The sequence below is a fragment of the Canis lupus genome, chromosome 9 (assembly GCF_048164855.1).
Source record: "Canis lupus baileyi chromosome 9, mCanLup2.hap1, whole genome shotgun sequence".
Lineage (NCBI taxonomy): Eukaryota > Metazoa > Chordata > Mammalia > Carnivora > Canidae > Canis > Canis lupus.
In genome coordinates, this window is record NC_132846.1 from 15,974,517 (window position 1) to 15,990,531 (window position 16,015).

General features: G+C 35.4%; 1 protein-coding gene across 6 annotated transcripts in view; it reads left to right on the forward strand.

Moving 5' to 3' along the window:
- Positions 1 to 16,015, forward strand: part of BRMS1L (BRMS1 like transcriptional repressor) — a 70,018-nt gene that overhangs the window by 7,797 nt on the left and 46,206 nt on the right. For all 6 annotated transcript variants that reach the window (XM_072838282.1, XM_072838283.1, XM_072838281.1 and 3 more), the window contains exons 3-4: positions 339 to 466; positions 2,216 to 2,295. In XM_072838282.1, the coding sequence (XP_072694383.1) occupies positions 339 to 466; positions 2,216 to 2,295 (208 nt within the window). The remainder of the gene's footprint in view (positions 1 to 338; positions 467 to 2,215; positions 2,296 to 16,015) is intronic.

Below are 16,015 nucleotides of genomic sequence, written 5' to 3' on the forward strand. Positions count from 1 at the left end.
AAATGACCCTTTCTCCTAGAATTGATTTATTGTTCTGCAGTTAAAACAAAACCAAAGATCTAGAGTGCAAAAAAGTAGTATCTTAGTTGTATTTTTTGTATGGTGAATTAATCATTAAAAAATGATATATCTAAAAAAAAAGAAAAATATCTACTTTGTGATTATGTACATAAAACCAAATAATGTAACTGAGTTTTTCACTTAAGATTAAGACAAAGATACATTTGGTAGGTTATTAGTATATGAATGATATTAGGAAGAGAGAATGTGTAGAAATGGTAAATTGTTAGCCTTTGTTGGGCTTTTAAAATTAATATTTTAATTTTTGCTTTGTTAAGACTTTATAAAGAACGATTAAGTCAGGTGGATGCAAAACTACAAGAAGTCATAGCTGGAAAAGCACCAGAATATTTGGAACCACTGGCAACTTTACAAGAAAATATGCAAATTCGTACAAAGGTAGCAGGTAGGAAAGTGAAACATCTTTTCCATATAGTAGAATATGAACTCTTCACTAGACTTGAAAGGTATTTGTCAAGTGAGTGTTTCTTGTTAATGAAATCACAAATATATTTATAGTGAACAGAGTATTTCACTCAGCCCACAATTATTTTATTAAATGCCTTTTGCTTTCCTCTGTTGCTGTGGGAGACCAAAAAAAAAAGTCCTCAGATTGCTCACAGTGTTGTTGAGAAGATACTTCCACATGTAAAACAATTAGAAACATGATTCTTTTATTAAGAGCAAATGTTACTATTTTAGTTTAATTTCTTGTTAGATAAATTAAGATTCAATTTAAGTGCTTTTAGTACTTTCATCTATAAGAGTGATAGGATTTTTTTTAATTTATAAAAACACCTACAAAATGTTTGGTCAGGATGTTATGGAATAGGGAATTAGTGTTCAATCCTATATTTTAATGATAATTTTTTATGTTGGTAAGTTTGGTCATTCATTTGTGGCTATAAATAAATGAAGAAATACTATACTTGTGTGGTTAAATTTCAGTCTTCTGGTTGTTGGGATCCAGCCTCAGAACTGTGCCCTAGCACTCATGACAAAAGACACATCTATTTGAAGATCACTTATGATTATTCATAGTTAGACTAAGACTGAATTTTAACTAATGATATGCTGATTCTTTTCTTTTTGAGGGAACTAATTGATCCTCCTGCACCTATTATGTAATACCTAAGGCATTGTTCATTATAAGTTCTTTTTGTACTAAATCTACCATAAGCCAAATATTATTCGTGAGTGCTTAATATTTACATATGTAGGTAATGTGATACTTAATTTGCTGTCTTTGTGCATTGGCTTAGGACCCTGAAAAATAAACAAAGTCCTTAATATTCTTTGACATTCTAAAAGAACTAAGTGAGACTTACTGGATGTTTAGGAAATAGTACTTGAGTCTGTTATTCACTTTTCTACTCTGTGGCCTCATTCATTTACTTTTTGATTGTACAAAGAATAGTGTGTGTGAATATGTAGCTAATGGCATAGTCTCATGCCTTTACTGGACAAGAAAAATCACATTTCTAGGGTCAACTGTGGCACTGAGTTTGGTATATGTATCTAAAGCTCTGTGTTTGCTGTTTTTGTGACAGTGTTTTGCATGCCATGTTGCCTACTTTATACTATTATCTTGGTAGCTCTAAGTAAACTCTCTTGAGCATCCATTCTCTAGATAAAACCCTGTTAGGAGCACTCAAACATCATATCAGTTTATACATTTTGTTATCAGTTTGTACATTTAATCTTCTTGGAAGCTTTGGACTCTGAAAATAAAAAATACTTTAAAAAATAGTGGTTTTGTTGGGTATCCACTTGTTACTTTGAGAATATATGATGAATGAAACCAGAGTTTATTGACTATTTCCGTTATGAGTCCTGAGAGATTACTTTTCGCAGGAAAGGGGTTTTATTTTCATTTTGATCATTCTCTATCAAACACTTAAGGAGTATTCTTTATAAGAACTAAAATTTGCATTGTAGTTTCTTCCTAGTTCTTAAATTCTTAGTTCTCTAGTCTGTTTTGATATATATTTTAACTGAGCCTTTTTATTTTTAGTTTTTAAAGATTAAGTTAGAATCATTTGTCAATTCCTTCCTGATTCATCTTATAAAATACAGTCAGACAGAATTCCTGTAGGGAAGGGATAATGAAACTCATTACTGCTAACATAATCAGAGTGATTGTGTTTGGTTGCAGGAATCTATAGAGAGCTCTGCTTAGAATCTGTAAAGAACAAATATGAATGTGAAATTCAAGCCTCTCGCCAGCATTGTGAGGTACTGTTATTTTACTTAACTTTTAAGCTAATTTCAACTCTTCAAGTCTCTTTCTGAGTGCAGTAGTTTAAAAAGTAAATAAAATAAATGAGACAAAATTAAATCGTACTGTAGCTTCTCACTTGTGTGAATTTTTTTTTTTTTTAATACAGTTGCAGTGGAAGCCTTATTGGAAGTAGGACACAAAGAAGGGATGATAGAAAAGAACTAAGTGAGATAATTTTAGTTTTGCAACTGCTACCTTAAAAAGACTTTGTAATGATCATATCGTTTGGCATTGCGGAGAATATTAGTGCAATTAATATAATATTCAAGTTAAGACTCAAAACATGTATATCCAGTGGTATTGATAGAATGTTGGGTTTATTAATTTGACTCTCTAGATTTATTTCCACATCTTAGGGCAGAATTTTCTATTTATGGGGAAAAATTGATGTATTTTTCTTTATGTTCTCTATTGGAATAGTGTTTAAAAAACCTGCTGATTTCACAGATAAGTTTTTATATAACGTAGACAAGATATAAATATACTCTTGGAAGTAAGAGAACAAGTTCTATCATGATTCTTACCTTAATTTGTTATTTTACTATATTTTTGTAAATCATTAAAATGCCAAGAGCAGATAGATATAAAATGATGGAATGTCTTTTTTTCATTTTCTTGATTACAACTGAGCTGAAACATCTTTTTGATGTTTACTGGCTGCTTGGATTTGTTTTCCTAAGAAGTGCCTGTTCAAATCTTTTGCCTTTGTTTGGGCTATTACTATTTTTCTCATTGACTGTAGAGGATCTTTATATATTCTAAATACAAATGCTTTGCTGGTTATATGCTTTGCAAATATTTTTACCCAGACAATGGGATGCCTTTTCACCCTTTTTGATGACATGATGAACAAAAATTTTATATTCTAATGTAGCTGAATTTGTCATTTTTCCTTTATGGTATGTGCTTTTTGTGTCTTTCCCACTTTGAGATAAAAAGATGTATTTTCGTTTCAAAGGTTGAAATTTCGCTTTTTAATATTTAGATTGCTAACCTACCTCTAATTAATTTTTGTGTGTTATGAAGTATGGACCTAATTTTTTTTTTTTTTGCATATGGATAGATGATGTCAACACTATTCTATACACCATTGTTTTACCATGAATCAGCAATTCCATCTTTTTCCCACCATCTCTTTTTTTTTTTTTTTTTTTTATATCAAATGTCCACTTACCTGGCAGCTTGTTTCTGGCTGTTCTAATTTGTTCCATTCATCTGTTTGACTATTTCTACACTGATAGCATAATATGTTTTTTACTGCTTTCAGTCTAGTAAGTCTTGATACCTCAATAAACTGATAATTTTACTTTTCTCTTACACTTGTTAAAATTTTTTGTTGTTTAATAACATCTTTTAAAAAATTACTGTTTATTTCCTGTTGCTGTATAAGAAAAGTATTTTGTATATTGATAATATATCCAACCTTCTTGTCTACCTCTCTTCTTAATTCTAATAATTTAATTATAGATTCTTAGATTTTCCATATAGATAATAACATCATTGGTGAAAAATGGCAGTTTGTTTTTTCCATTCTAATCCTTCTCTTACTTGTTTTACTTGTCTTAGTGGAAATAGAACATCATGGGATAGAAGGAGTGAAAGCAGATCGTGGTTGTGTTATTGATTTTAAGGGAATGTTGCTTATGGTTTTCCAATAAGTATGATGTTAACTGTTGGGTTTTGATAAATGCTCTTTTTATCAAGTTAAGGGAATTTACTTTAATTCTTGTTTTTTAAGTATTGTTTTTTGTTTGTTTGTTTTTGGTTTTTTCCAGGAATGGTTGTTAGGTTTTATTAAATGCTTGGTCTACATCTATTGAATTAATCATGTTTTTTTTTCTCTAATGTTAAGCCATCCTTGGATTCCTGGAATGACTATTTTTCTTATGAGTTAACAGATTCAGTTTGCTAATATTTTGTTTAGATGCTTCATTTCTATGCTTGCCAGTAGGAATTAATTTGTTTTTAAAGATTTTATTTATTTATTCATGACAGACTCTCTCAAAGAGAGAGAGAGTCTCTTTGAGACTCTTTGAAACTGTCAAAGAGAGAGAGAGTCTCTTTGAGACTCTTTGAGACTGTCAAAGAGAGAGAGAGTCTCTTTGAGACTCTTTGAGACTGTCAAAGAGAGAGAGAGTCTCTTTGAGACTCTTTGAGACTCTCTCTCAAAGAGAGAGAGAGAGAGAGAGAGAGGCAGAGACACAGGCAGAGGGAGAAGCAGGCTTCATGCAGGGAACCTGACGTGGGATGTGATTCTGGGTCTCCAGGATCACACCCCGGGCCGAAGGTGGCGCTAAACTGCTGAGCCACTGGGGCTGCCCTAATTTTTTTTTTTTTAAAGATTTTATTTATTCATGAGAGACACACAGAGAGAGAGGCAGAGACACAGGCAAAGGGAGAAGCAGGCTCCATGCAGGGAGCCGGATGTGGGACTCGATCTTGGGACTCCGGCCTCACGCCCTGAGCCAAAGGCAGATGCCCAACTGCTGAGCCACCCAGGCGTCCCATAATTTTTAAGTCTCATACTATCCTTGATTTGTTTTCAAGATCCATAAAATGAGTTAGGAATATCCCATATTTTTCTCTTTCATAGAAATATATTTTTAAGATTGCAATTATCAGTTCCATGAGTGCTTAGTACATCTTGTCTTTATGGTATATATATTTTAACAATCTCATACTTATAGAAAAGAACTTTCCTGGTGAACATGAGATTGAGTTGGCAACATGAGCCCCATCACCCCTGACAACAAACGAGAGTCATTCTCTTCTATAACAATACTACAATCATCAAAATCAGGAAATGTACATTGATATTACTACCATCTAATCCTCAGACCCCATTTAAATTTGAGCAGTTGTCTCAGCAGCACTCTTTATAGCAGAGATCCTATTGAGAATACTTATTGTCTTTGTCATTACATTTAGTTATCATGTCATTAGTTTCTTCAATGTAGAACAATTCTTCAGTCTGCCTTGACTTTTGTGATCTTTACAAATTTAAAATTTCAGTCCAGTTATTATGTAAAATGTTCATTTTGAATTGGTCTATTTCTTCATGATTAGAGTTGGGTTTTGCCTCTCAGTAAGAATATCACAGTAGTGATGTGTTCTCACTAAATTCTATCAGGCAGCGCACAATTTTGATATGGTGATATATACTTTGATCACTTGATTGAAGTGCTGTCTTCCAGGTTTCTCTAGTACACTCATTTTTTTCACATTGTGATTAATAAGTATTTTGGGGAGAAGTACTTTGAAACTATGCAAATATCTCATCTCATTCCTTGTAACACTTTAAATTCATTTGTTTACATAAATATGGACTGTTTCCTTATTTTTTTGTTTGCCTGATCTTTCAGTTACTGAGGGAGGTGTGTTAGAATTCTCTGTGTGATGGTGGGTTTGTTAATTCTTTATTTTTTTCTGTTATTTTCTTCTTTATGTCCTAAGAAAATCCACATATTGTTCTTTTCACAATAGTAAAGTCATTCACCGTTTCGGATCTGGAGGCCAAAGGTACTGATGATGAGATGCCCCACTATGCACTGTCTTGGATTCCTTTGATCAAAAAGGATGGTATAGTCCTGGAGACTGAATGCTCATTCCAGAGCTCCCAGCTAAAACTTATCTCCTATGGAATTTCTTTTATCTTTTTCTTATGTTCTTCTTTAAAAAAATTTTTTTAATTGTGCTAAGAACACTTAACATTACATCTACCCCCTTAACAAATATTAAGAGTGCAATACAATATTGTTAACTATTGGTACAGACCTCTAGAACTTAATCATGAAACATAACAAACTTTATGCCCACTGAACAGCAACTCTCTATTTCCCCACCTCCCTAGCCTTTGGCAACCATTCTACTATCTGCTTCTCTGTTTGACTAGTTTGTATATCCAGTGGCATGCAATATCTGTCCCTATGTGACTGGCTTATATCACTTAGCATCATGTCCTCAGGCTTCATCCATGTTGTAGCATATGGCAGGACTTCCTAATTTTTTTAAAGACTAAATAGTGTTTCATTGTATATATATACCATATTTTCTTTATCCATTCATCCTTCAGTGTGCATTTGGGTTGTTTTTCCCATCTTGGCTACTGTGATTAGTGCTGCAGTGAACATGGGAGTGAAAATCTCTGAGATCCTGATTTCAGTTTTTTTATGGAATATACTCAGAAGTCAGATTGCTAAATCATATAGCTCTATTTTTAATTTTTTAAGGAAACTCCATACTGTTTTTCATAGTAAAACCACATCATTTTACATTCCTACCACCTGTGCACAAGGGTTTCAGTTTCTCCATATCCTCACCAGCACTTGTATGCTCGAGTGTGGGAAGGGGCAGTGAGAGAGAGAGAATCTCAAGTGGACTCCATGTTGAGTGCAGAGTCCAGTGAGGGACTTAATTTCATGACCCTGAGTTCATAACCGGAGTGGAAACCAAGAGTCAGACTCAACCAGTGGAGGCACCCAGGTGCCCCACATGCTGTGATTTTAATTTGGATTTTTCTGTTGAATAGTGATGTTGAGCATCTTCTCAGGTACATCTTGGCCATTTGTCTTCTTTGGAGGAAGGTCTATTCAAGTTCTTTGCCGATTTTTAAATTGAGTTCCTTATATATTTTTGATATTAGCCCTTTATCAGATAAATGATTTTTAAATGTTTTTTCCCATTCTGTAGGTTGCCTTTCCACGCTTATTGTTCCTTTGCTATGCAGAAGCTTTTTAGTTTGATATAGTCCCACTTATCTCTTTCTGCTTTTGTTGCCTGTGCTTTTGGTGTCATATTAAAGAAATCACTTCCAAGAACAATGTCATGAAGCTTATTTTTTAAGTTTTCTCCTAGGAGTTTTATAGTTTCAGATTTTACATTTAAATCTTTAATCTGTTTTGGAGCACCTGGTGGCTCAGTCGGTTAAGTGTCCAACTCCTGATATTAGCTCAGGTCATGATCTCACCGTTCTGAGATCAAGCCTCACATCAGCTCCACACTCAGTAGGGAGTCTGCTTGACATTCTCTCTTCCTCTCCTTTTGTTGTCCCTACCCCCAATCATGCATGCTTGCTCACTCTCAAAATTAAATCTTTGAAAAAAAAAAATCTTTACTCCATTTTGAATTTATTTTTGTGTATGGTAAAAAGTAAGGTTCAAATTTCATTCTTTTGCTTGTGGCTGTCCAGTTTTCCCAGTACCATTTGCTGAAGGGACTAGCCTTTCCCCATTTATTCTTTGCACCCTTGTTGAAGGTTAGGTGACCCTGTGTACATGGGTTTATTTCTGGGCTCTGTTTTCATTGGTCTATATGCCTGTCTTTATGCCAGTACATACTATAGCTTTTTAATAAACTTTGAAATTAGGAAATGTGAAACCTCATTTTGTTCTTCCTTCTCAAAAAATTTTTGGCTATTTGTATTTTTGTTGTGGTTCTATATTAATTTCAGGCTTTTTTATATATATATTTTTTAAATCTTTATTTTATTTTTATTTATTTATGATAGTCACAGAGGGAGAGAGGCACAGAGACACAGGCAGAGGGAGAAGCAGGCTCCATGCACCGGGAGCCCAATGTGGGATTCGATCCCGGATCTCCAGGATCGTGCCCTGGGCCAAAGGCAGGCACCAAACCGCTGCGCCACCCAGGGATCCCCTTTTTTATATTTCTGTAAAAAAAGATCCATTGGGATTTTGATAAGAGATTGCATTGAATTTGTGAATCACTTTGTGTAGTATGGACTTTTTAATGATTTTAAGTCTTCCATCTAAGAACATGGCATGTCTTCCTTTATTTGTGTTTAATTTTTTTTATTAATGTTTCATAGTTTTCAATATGCAAGTCTTTCATCTTCTGAGTTTATTCCTAAGTATTTTGTTCTTTTCGATGCTATTGTAAATGGAATTATTAATTTTTCATTTTTTTATATTTCTACCAGTTTTTGCTTTATATAATTTCTTATATCTTTATATTTCTATCAGTTTTTGCTTTATATATGTATATATATATAAAGTATATAGAGGCTATATTAAACTCATTTTAGAATTTTTATATCTCTTAATAATTGTAGCATTGTATCCTTTTTAAATGTACTTTTCTATGTAACAGTGATTTTTGCCTTAAAGTTTATTTTGTCTGATAATTAAAGTAGCTATTCTTGATTTATTTAGCCTGGCATTTGCCTGATAAAAGTTTTTTTTTTTTAAGATTTATTTATTTGTTTTAGAGTGGGGAGGTGGAGGGGCAGCAGGAGAAGGAGAGAGAGAATCTCAAGCAGACTCCCTTCTGAGTGTGGAGCCTGACATGGGGCTTGATCTCACAACCCTGAGATCATGACCTGAGGAGAAACCAAGAGTTGGATGCTCAACTGACTGAGCCACCTAGGCATCCCTTACCTCATAAGAAGTTTTTTTATCCTTTTTCTCCTCCAATGTTTTTATGGTCTATATTTTAGGTGTGTTATTTATAAATAAATAGAACATGTATTGATTTAAAAACTATTTTAAGGGCAGTCCCGGTAGCTCAGCGGTTTAGCGCCCGCCGCCTTCAGCCTGGGGCGTGATCCTAGAGACCTGGGATCGAGTCCTGCATCGGGCTCCCTGCATGGAGCCTGCTTCTCCCTCTGCCTGTGTCTCTCCCCCTTCCTCTGTGTGTGTGTGTGTGTTTCTCCTAAATAAATAAAATCTTAAAAAAAAAAAAGTATTTTAAGAATCCCTGTCTTTTAATCAGTAAATTTAGTCCAATTATATTTGTAGTGATTATTTTGCTATATAATACCAACTTCTTTTGTGTGTTCTATTTTTTCTGCTTTATCCTTTTTTATTCTTTCCTGACCTTTCCTGGGTATGTGTGATTTATTGAGTTTTAAAAATTGCATCACGGAGCACCTGGGTGGCTCAGTTGGTTAAGCTTCTGACTTTGGCTCAGGTCATGATCTTGGGGTCCTGGGATCCCACCCCACGTTGGGCTCCCTGCTCAGTGGGGAGCCTCCTTCACCTTCTCCCTCTCCCTCTGCCCCTAGCCCCCACTCATGTGCTCTCTATTGCTATCTCTGTTACTATCTGTCTCTCTCTCAAAAAAATACTTTAAAAAATTGCATCATATGTTTATACTATTTCTATATTTTATGATTAGCTTAAATTTCCAGCATGCATATCTACATTAGAATCAAATATTAATAACTCTGTCCTCCTCCTGAATTATAAAGGACCCTTGAACTCTCTTACCTTTAGTTACTCCCTCCCAAAAAGTAAAAGTTAGTTTTCAGTACTTTAGTTCCATTTTGCTTTTTAATCCTTCAAGTGAAGTATTATTTTGATCTCATAGATTTAGTTCTTTTTAGGTTTATGCATATTTTACTAATTTTTTGCTCATTGTTTTTGAGTTGCAACCCTGCCTTGCAAGTTCCTTTTTTTGCTTCTTGAAGAACATCCTAAGCATTTCTTCACTGAGAGTCCCTTGGTGGTAAGCTCAGTTTTTACTTGTCCAAAATAACTTTCTTTGTAATAATTCTGGAAGGACAATTTAGGAGGATAAAATGTTGTAGGATAATAATTATTTCCTCTTAACATTTTTAGGATTTTACTTTTCACAGTCTCTTTAGAAGTCTGTAATCATTTGTAGATAGCTTTCTTCTTTCCTTTTACTATTTTTATACTCTTCTTTATTGTTCTTCAGTTTCTTTACTATGTGTCTCCATAGAGATTATTTTTCTCTCCTTAGTTAGATTTATTGTGCTTTCTGAATTTAGGATTTGTTTTCCATTAGTTCTGGAAATTTCTCAGATACTATCTTTTCTGGTATCGCCTTTCTTTCATTTTCTATGCTTCCTTCTTCTGGAACTTGAGTTAATCATATGTTAGTCCTCATTTTATCTTCCATATTTCTTAGTACTTAATTCATATTTTTTACTCTATCATTATCTGAAGTTCTTCAGAGTCTAATTCTGCTGGGGTTTTTTTCTCCAAATTTCTGCCAAACCTCATAGCTTATCTCCTATTTCATAATTCTGGACTATAGCAGGCTTTATTGGTAGGAATTCTGTGAGCCTTGGACAGAGGATGTAGTTCTACAGGTAGTATCTGGTTTTATTTCTGCTTGGTTTGTTCAAATAGGCATTTTGGTGTGCCAACAACACATGACTATTTTAATTTTTTAGCTTGGAATTTCCTAGAAGATGCAAGTTATCTACATTTGAATCTACAGTATGTAGAGGTCAGGCCTAAGATGACATATTATCAGAAAAAACCTTTTTTCCATTGATTATCTAACCAACACAGATCAATTTCCCTTAGGTGAATCTTTTCTAGGCTGCCTTTTCTTTGAAGGTATAACCCTGCAGGGCTATGCAGGAATCCCAGTTCTTGTTCCTCACTTTGCTTAGGCCCCAGATCTTTCTCTTTTTCCCAAACAGCCACTAAAAACCATTCCTCTACGAACACCAGCAAATACCCTCAAGGAAACCAGAGCTTCAGCACCATGTTTTTAACAAGCTGGTTTCCTGCTCCTTGTTTATTTTTGGTCTGTAAGGATATTTCTTAATTTTTTTAAGAGCTTAACTATACCTTTATTTATTTATTTTTTTTAAGATTTTATTTATTCATAGAAACACAACTAGAGAGAGAGAGGCAGAGACACAGGCAGAGGGAGAAGCAGGCACCACGCAGGGAGCCCGATGTGGGACTCGATCCCGGGTCTCCAGGATCACGCCCTGGGCTGCAGGCGGCGTTAAACCGCTATGTGCCACCGGGGCTGCCCTTAACTATACCTTTAAAAAGAGGTTTGTGGTATTTTATTTAGGATATCTGTGTAGGTGTGTTGGGAGGTTTTGTTTTTGTTTTGAGGATATGTAGTCTATATTGTCAGAAATAAAAGCAATGTATCTTCAAGTAATATTTTTTACTTAGACAAATATATTGATATTCTTTCTCTTACGTAATTTTAAAATATTTGTTTATTTGAGAGAGCAGTGCCTTTTAGAGGAAGGGGCGGTGCAGAGGGAGAAGGAGAGAGAGAATCTCAAGCAGACTCCCTGCTGAGTGTGGAATCCAATGCAGGGCTCATCTCACAACCCTGAGATCATGACCTGAGCTGAAATCAAGAGTTGGCCACTTAACCAACTGTGCTACCAAGGCACCCTTCTTCCATCATTTTTCAGCTTTGAAAGTCTACCCTTCTCCACAGAGATGCTAAATAATTACCTAAATTTCTTCTAATTTAGTTATGGCTTTTTTTTTATTTTTAAGATTTTATTTATTCATGAGAGACGCGAAAGAGTCAGATGTAGGCAGATGGAGAAGCATGCTTCCCGTGGGGAGCCTGATGTGGGACTTGATCCCTGGACCCCGGGATCATGCCCTGAGCTAAAGGCAGATGCTCAACCACTGAACCACCCAGGTGTCCCTATGGCTTGGTTTTTTAATGCTTAATATAGAATTAATATTTTAAGTGATCTTTGCTTATATAATTAATATTTGTCAGTAGTTCAAGGGAATTTTAGAGGAAATAAAGGCTGGAAGAGAACTCATATTTATTTAGAGTATTATGGATTTTATATTCACTTTCATAATCCTTATCACAACCTTATGAAGTAGGAATTATCTTGATTTTTATGAATAGGTTAACTAAGGCTCCAGAGGTTAAGTAATTTGCTTGGGGTTACATGTATAAGGAGCAGCAGAACCAGGTTGAAATCCTTTGATCTTTCTAGTCATTCATACAGTTTACCATTAAATCTGAACTTTGCTATTCAGGGCTTTTTATCTGCTTATTACTTAGTTCTACATTTGGCTAATATAGAAGTAACTGGCAGGCAGGGGAAGTGGGAAGAAGGGAGACACATTGCCAATTGTCAAAATAAGTTTGATTAGCAGCAGATAGAAGGGCCAGGAGTAAAGACTAGACATGTTCACATGGCTATGCATACAGGGAGTATGCCAGAAAACCACAGAGGCAATCGAGGCAGCAGATGGTTTGTGTCAAATTAAGGAAGGAAATCACATTTATAGAATACACAGTGTGCCAGACACTGGGACAGGTGGTGATGCTTTATTTAGGTTCTCTCATTTAAGCTTCCCCACAGAGCTGGGGATGAGTGTTAAGATTGGCAGCAGGTGGTAGCAAAGTCTCAGGTTCTTGATGGTTCAGGGTTAGGATTCCAGTTCTTGAGCAAATTGAGGTTCATTAGGGCTCTGATTTTGGTTATCTAATCATTTAATTATTTTTTTCTGATGATAATATTAATAAGTATTGAGAAAACTTGAGAAGTAAGTTTAAAGAAGTAAATATAGTGAACCATAATCTACCAAGCAGAGGACATTTGTTAATAAGTATGTGCATGTTTGTATAATTGTTTTTCACGCTGCTGGTATGACTATATATACTATTTTGTATTCTGAATTTTTTTACAAGTGGCATTTCATAAGGATTTCCCTATACCTGTAAATATATTTTTTTTAATTTTTTAAATTTTAAAGATTTTATTTATTTATTCATGAGAGTCACAGAGAGAGGTAGAGACATAGGCAGAGAGAGCAGCAGGCTCCTCATAGGGGAGCCCGACACAGGACTCAATCCCTGGACCAGGATCACGCCCTGAGCCGAAGGCAGACGCTTAACTGGTGAGCCATCCAGGCGTCCCTGCCTCTAAATATTCTTAAACATTTGCTTTTAGCAGATAATATATGAACATATTTATGAAGCTTATAATGAAACACAGCAATCCCTTCTCCCATCTCTAAATTCTACATTCCAGCAGCAGTGATCTCTAACTCTTTGAGTTACTGCTTCTGGAATTTGCCCTCATTTCTAAATACCAGTTTTAGATGGTATCTGTTGGTTTCCTGGTATGAAAGCAGAAGATTCCATAATAGTTTGCCTCATCTCATTCTTCTAATACTGTTAGGTCTCAATTTTTGTTTTGTTGTAACTATAAATAATGTTTACTGAGCCAAGAGTTATAACTCTATGCTCAAACTTCCAACTCTGTTTGTAGCCTCAGAATTAATAATTGCTTCATTTATTTTCAGTTTTGTCATTTGTTTTGAGTCTCCAGCAGATCTATGAAAGCCCCCTAATGCTGTTTTCCACATGATCAAAGGCATCAGATAATACTGAGGAGCATCCCCTATACCTCTAGGATCTCCTGTCCTGCTCCATCCTGTGCCCTCCTTCAGATGCTTTCTAGGCCAGCTGCATCTCTGTCTTCATGGGATATCTTTTTAACCATCACCCTAGAAGTTCCCTTTACATCTTCCCCACTGGATCTTGTTTTTGTCTTCAGTTGGGTAGAGTAGCTCCTTGGGAAAAAGTGTACAGAAATAAGGTTTTTGAGACCTCTTGTATTGGTTATCCATTGCTTTGTAACAAATTACTCCAACACTTAGTGACTTAAAACAACAATAAACATTTATTATTTTGTAGTCTCTGTGGCTAGGAATTTGGCTGGTTGGTTCTGGCTGAGAGAGTCGCATAAAATTGCAGTAAAGAGGGCAACCAACAAAGCAGTTACCTGAAGGCTTGACTAGGATCTGGAGGATTTGCTTCCAAGATGATTCACTCACAAAGCTGGCAAGTTTTTGCTGGTGGTTTGTTGGAAGCCATAGTTCTATGGGCCTCTCCAAATGCTGCCTGAGGGCTCCCAGGACCTGGTGACTGCATCTCAGACTGATCCCAGAGAGCAAGATGGAAATGATGATGTTTTTTATGACTTTTTTCTTCCACATTCTATCCATTAGAAGTGAGTCACTAACTCCTATCCACATTCAAAGGAGTAAGTATAGGTGTGGAGATTGGAGGGGTATGGAATATTGAAGCGAAATATATAATTATAATAAGTATTTTAAGAAAGCTAAATTTCCTATTGAACAGAGAAGCCTCTACAAGGCACCAAAGCAAGGGAGTTTGGATGCCCTCTCTTTTCCAGAAGCCTCTACAAGGCACCAAAGCAAGGGAGTTTGGATGTCCTCTAGCTGCTGCATTAATGACTTTCTTTCTTGCTCAGGAAAAGTTTTTGAGAGTTTTATAGGGTTGAGGATAAGAGAGAAGGACGAAGAAATAAGAATAGATTCAAGGCACTTCTATCTACACACTTCATACTTACAGTATCTTTAGAGATGTCTTCAAAGCTTCAAATATTTCAGACTTACTGTGTTTGTTTATTTTTTTTTTAATTATAAGGAATGATTAGTGGACTTATTTTAGAATTTTTGCTTGACCCAGGGCAATTTTATCAATAGAAAGGAAAGAGACCGTACCAGTTAAATTTTTATATTCTTAAAAACAAAATCTTTATCACTTCCAACTCTGCATTAGGAGTCATCTTTGGTTGGAACATCTATTTATAGCTGTCACACTTATCTTGACCATAGCTGGGGCTTGCTCTCCCTTTTTCTCTGATATACAATGTTTCCCAGTGCTTGTAGCAAAATGTAGATAAGGCTGGAGTATTTCATAAGGCTTTACCAAAGGCAGGGGAAGAAGTAAAAGGAAATAAGCATAGAGGGTAGCATGCAAGGAGATGATTTTTCATAGGAGATCTAGTTTTAGTCTTCAGCTTTGCTTTCTCTCACTCCTGGCTTGCCTCAAGATGATGAAAGCCATCTTCTCTACCACTCAGGAGAACCTTCAAGCATGTGCAGACTCTAAATTTCAAAACCAAAAGAGAGGATTTCATGATTCACACTAGGAGTGCTGTCAAATGGGTGTGGCCTGTGCCTTCCACAAGAAATCCTAACTGTATTCCAGTAGTCTCTAGGAGATGATCATATCTAATGGTATATCAGTAGCTTACTGTCCTTACTAGAGCAAGTGTGTGGTGGATAGGTTGGGAATCTGTCATAAGCTTTTTATAGAATGAATCTATTTATTATACTTATATATATTTTATGCTTTTTAAAATAAGGGATACATTGTTTTCTAATTAAAAGAACAGTGGGCTAGAACTAGTAGACCTGAGTTCTAGTCTGATTTGCCAGTAGTAAACAGTCTCTTTTATAAGTCCTTCAAACTTTCTATAGCTTCGTTGAGAGATTTGAATATAGTCTACAGTTTTATGATTAACTATCAATAGATTTTTTAAAAGATTTTATTTATTTATTCGAGAGAGAGTGAGTGAGTGAGCGGGAGAGAGCATGAGCAGGAAGGAGAGAAGCAGGCTCCCCACTGAGCAGGGAGCCTGACACAGAGCTCCATCCCAGGACCCCAGAAACATGACCTGAGCCAAAGGCAGACACTTAACTGACTAAGCCATCCAGGTGCCCCAACTATCATTAGATTCTATAATCTATCAAATGATTATAGAATTCATACCCGAGTCTTTCTCTTTGTGGTACAGTAGTCTGTTTTGTATGATGTTGAGATACTAGTGAGGAATAAAGGCCCAAAGGTTGCAATGAGAAAACATAATCCATTTTATGATATACCTTAGAGGACAGCTTCTCCATTATACTGACAGGTAGGACCTGCATATATTTAGAAAGGGCCATTGGTGCTTACTATGAGTTGTTTGTAAAGTAAACATTTACCTCATCTCACATATAAATTTAGATATTCTTAAACAATTTAATTGTATCTCTTTAAATCTATACTTAGATTCTGTGCTTTCTGGTTTTATTTCTTTCATGGTTTTGGCATTTTAGCTTTAAAAATTTTAAGTTAACGAACAAGAGCGTCATG